The sequence below is a fragment of the Acanthisitta chloris genome, unplaced genomic scaffold (genome assembly GCF_000695815.1).
Source record: "Acanthisitta chloris isolate BGI_N310 unplaced genomic scaffold, ASM69581v1 scaffold30935, whole genome shotgun sequence".
NCBI lineage: Eukaryota > Metazoa > Chordata > Aves > Passeriformes > Acanthisittidae > Acanthisitta > Acanthisitta chloris.
In genome coordinates, this window is record NW_008675864.1 from 26,567 (window position 1) to 31,361 (window position 4,795).

General features: G+C 41.6%; 1 protein-coding gene across 1 annotated transcript; it reads right to left on the reverse strand.

The window, feature by feature from the left end:
- Positions 1-4,642, reverse strand: GABARAPL2 (GABA(A) receptor-associated protein-like 2; the record flags this gene model as incomplete). The annotated part of the gene is made up of 3 exons (XM_009075926.1): positions 1-566; positions 2,511-2,683; positions 4,587-4,642. Coding segments are annotated over 3 exons (320 nt in total), but the record flags the coding sequence as incomplete, so codon positions are not given.
- Positions 4,643-4,795: the final 153 nt, after the last annotated feature.

Below are 4,795 nucleotides of genomic sequence, written 5' to 3' on the forward strand. Positions count from 1 at the left end.
GACAGGAATTTTTATTGTAATTGTTTGTTAATTGAGAAAGAGGAACATACTAGCTCAATTTGACATGATCAGCATTTTGCTCCTGCTTAGCTAGCAAATCCTATGTTCCCAATGCTAATTTATGGTTTTAATTCTTCTTAAACTAACACCTCAAAACAGAATAAATGTGTGTTTTTCATGTTTTAGTAGCCCAACTACTTTGTTTTATTATTTAATCAATGCCATCAACTGTATTCCCCAAAGAAGTGAGGCTCTGGGAATTCATAGCCATGAGGAAAAAAAATGCACAAAACCAACAAAACTTTTTTTTTTATAATTTAACAGTCTAATAAAACAAGACCTATCAATATATTAAGAAATAAATCCAGTTACAAATGCATGTATATAGAAGGAACTTCTGTGGATGTCAGAACAGAAAATGATCAGCTATTTACAAGATACACAGCAGGATAGTGCAGTAGCCAAGACCCACCATTCAGAAACCAAACGTGTTCTCTCCACTGTAGGCAACATACAAGAATCCATCCTCATCCTTTTCCTTCTCATAAAGTTGTCCCATGGTTAAGCTTGAAGGGGAAGAAAAGAGAAATGGTTTGGCTCATGAGAGCTGCACATGGTGACAGTCAGAACCTCACATAAACAAGTATTAATAAAAGCTGAAACTTTTAAGTTTGTGTGTAAATCAAAAACAAAAATGAGGATATATGAAAAGCAGTTGACTTCTGAGTTAGCAAAATTGTCCTGGGCTCTCTACAGAGTAGGTTTTTGATATTTGTTAGAATGCTTCCTCACTTTATTGGCAATTAGTCACTGAACATATTTCAGGTTCTGGATCATGTGTTATTGATGCTGGGACTAGTACCAGGATCCATGGCCTGGCAGCTCACGGAACACAGCTGCATCACTGTCTTGCTTCTTGTGTGAGCAGCCTCATTTCTCTTTCCACCTGGTGTGGTTGTGAATGTGCAGCTGGTCCCTTTTTGGACTGTTTCTTTGAGATCCAGGTTGTTTTGGGGAGCAAAAGCTTTGTTTTCTGTATTTTCTTAAGCGATGACTTAAAAAAGTACCAAAATGTGTGGGCAATTTATCCAGAAATTAGTGCTTTCCAGTGGATAAGATTTTGAATGCTTGATCAAGTGAAAAATTTCTTGGAGTGACCAGGCACGTGGCCCTTTACCACCTAAGTAGTTGTGGTCACTAAGGCAATGTCTGTATTTTGAAAACAAAAAGAAACCCCAGCAATTACTTGGCCAGTACAACTGCTCCAGCCATCTAACCACAGATGGAACAAGCAGTTGACAGCAGTCAGGTGCACAAATGATGCCTCCTTAGTTCACCTTTCTGACTTCCCAAGACTGAGAAAAGCCTATAAAAGCTGGAGACTGAATCTGAGTGACAGGGAAAGCAGTCATGTCATTCTACCCAAGAGAGGAGCTGGGAAGACTTCTAAGCCACATTTGAAATGGAAGCAAATTGGTGAGTAGCAGATAGATCACTAACCCTTGACATCCTTCAGCCCTTATTCAGAAGTTTATATACTAAATTCAGCCTAGGAGGTGAGCAGAGCCATTAACAGATTATATTTTTATCTGTAAGAAGTTACCATTTTTGCATTCATATTAAGATGCACGGCCCTGTCTTTCCAGTGTCTCAGATATGACATCATGAACATGTGAGATGAGACAATGTGTCTTTCTTTCCTGTTCCCAGCAATTCTAAAGGACTATTACAAGGTGACTTGTAGGCATTCCTAGTACTCTAAAAGAACAAGCAGAAAAAGGTGGTTCTCGTGGGTCCCTATTGTAAAAAGTAAACACACAAAGTAAACAGAAATACTGCTGATTGAGTCTGGCCAAGTTACCCGGAGGGACTGACACTGTTACAACAAGTAACAATACTAACATTACATCTAAGCCATGAAACATGAGGTACTATTTCCTCAAATGTTATGGAAGTGTCTCCTGTAGAAAGCAGGTGTAGGAGCTGCTTCTGCTATGTTACTCCATATGTAGCAGACAACAGTGAAACTTACTGCCACATAAAGGCAATGTGAAAAACCTTTCTATAACAATTGTGCATTTTTTGTTTACAGAAGAAAATAAGTCATTGTAAAAAAAATAGCAACTAGTCTGTAACGTCCGAATTTCTTTGTAAGATGATTTTTTCAGAATAACTTGTGGTATCTGCTTTTGAGTATTTAACATGCACCTTTTGTTACACTGAGAATTATCAAATTTTAGCATTGATGATGTACATGTTCTTGCACTCAACCAAGGACATTATAATAACTGCACAGCTCACCCTTTTGCCATGGAAGCAAATAATAATTTTCAGTCACCTTTCCTTTCAGCCTTGCTCAAGAAATAAGATGTTTATCAAAATCATAAAGAAAAAGCCTCTCACAGTGAGATTAACAGGTAACCAAACGAGCCTCAGAGTGGTGTTCCTGGCCCTCTGATATGCACAGGGCTGCTGAAATGGTTCTGAATACCAAGTGAATAGCCTCTCACCTGGATTGTGGCACAGTCTTGTCTACAAAGAGGAATATTGCTTTCTCAGATGGCAGTTGAATCCTCTTCCTGATGATCCACATGAACTGGGCCACAGTGATGTCAGATGGAACTAAGTACTTTCTCTTGTCAATATCAACAATCTGAGATCCTGAGACCTTCTCCACTATGACCTGTAAAGTGCAGGTGTGATGGTCAGGCTTTTCCTGGTATGGAACAGCTTCAGTAAATTGCTTGCTGGTACAGGCTTACAGCAGTGAGCAGGGTGGGGGACAAAAGGCTTTCCTGACCACAACCAAATGAGATGTAGAAGGCTCAGCACTGTAAAATCTGATTTTACAACTTCACCAAAACCTACATTCATATACACAATGGCTCAAAACCTCCTATGCCTGAGGTTAACAGTCAGGGGGTAGAAAGGTGCAATATACCTAAAAGAAACCCGTGACAGGAAAGCATGCACATCATTTAACTTCTTGTACACTGATGGTATGGAATTACTGCAGCATGGGCCCAGAGCTGAAAATGAGCCAGCAGTGTGCCCTGGCAAAGTACTGGGAGGTGATCCTTCCCCTGTACTGGCACTGGTGAGGCCACCTTTGTATTATGCTGAACTGACAGTAGAATCTCTCTCCTCATACCTTAGGCAGTCAAATATTGACTACAGGAAGGAAAGATAGCATGATAGCCACAAACAAAACCAAACAAAAAGCAACCCACACAGGGGAAAGGAGAACTAAGTAGTGTGGAAAAGACATGACGTTTATTGCTCTACACAGGCTAGTTCTTGAAGGGAAAACACAGCAGGTGGGGAAATAAGGCCTGCAAGAGGATCCAGTGTCTCCATGCCTTAACTCTATATTCCGCATTGCTATAACACATAGCTCATGCTCAAGTAAATTTGAAGTCACTTTGTCCTGTGTCACTGGATACAGGCTATAACCTGGGAAGCAGGAAACATACATGAAGTTTGAAAAACACTTGACTATTAAACTTGATACCAACTATTTTGTGGAAAGTACATGGCTTAGTCTGAATCATCAAGCAGAAAACATGTATCGATCCAGAAAAAGCATTACACTGTACAGTCCTGGTACAGCATCATGTAACTCTGACTCACACTACGAGTGCCTATGTCTCTTTTTTTCTCTGTGGTTCTGAAGGATATTCTTGAAACGGACAAGGACAAAAGGCTACCTGTGGATATGTATGGTCACTAAGGATGCTGCAGTCTGTCTATGAAGGGATTGCTAGCCAAGAGAGAACGGCAAGGACCAGATCAGCTTGTAGGACTATAGCTGGAGAAGCTGTTGTGACTAGGCACAACTTGGCAACAGAGAAAGTCAGTGGGATTAGAGATTCTTCTCTGGGCTCTGCTGATGGAGAAGTTACTTACCAAAAGGTGAGGCAGGAGTGGCACTGACTGGCACATTGTCAGATGGGATGTGGGAAATTTTACACACAAGCAAGTTGAGAATGTGGACATGTTGCTAGTGGCTGCATAAGGATGTGGAGTGTGGTAATTTCTCATATTGAAACACCATAAAAGGGGTTGTGGAATGAAGTGAGATCATTCCCTATTTAGCAGAGTGATAGGTATTAATGCACTGGCTCTTCAAATGACAGTTTGCATAGGCAAATTCACCACAGTGACAGGTTACAGGCATGAAACACAAGGGACTATCATCCTTGTCATACAGCCAGGATCGAAGATTGTCAGGGTCTAAAGAATTCATGATCTTTCTTAGGATCAGGCACAGAATGAGTCCTCAAAATAATGAAGGTGTTTGCTGTGATATAATTGCCATTAGATGAAACCAGGACCCAGATAAACCATAAAAATGCCTAGAAAGTGTTTAGAAGTCAGTAACTCTTGCTTATCTGTTGATATGTGCTGGGGCAAAGGAGGGAATGTTAGATTAGATGTGTTTGGGGCTTCTTCAGACCATCTAAGGACACAACAAGGAACATGAATTTACTCAGCAGGAGCTAAACAAAGAGTGGGCAGGATGCAACAGTTTATCCACCTTCGCCTCCAAGTACTCGTACTCAGCCGCAGCTGGCTTGGCTACTCACCGGGACACGGTCGGGGTATTTGGCTCGGATTTTTGCTGACTCGACACATCTGTGCTCTGTGAACAAAACCCATAATTAGCCACTGCATAGTAATAGTGTTGCCGGTGCCCTAGGCCAAGAGGGCAGAGCCAGCAGCGCCGGGAACCTGCGGGGATCGCGACTCTCCCTCCCCACCCACAGCGACGGCGTCTCCAGCTGTTCGGGGAGGC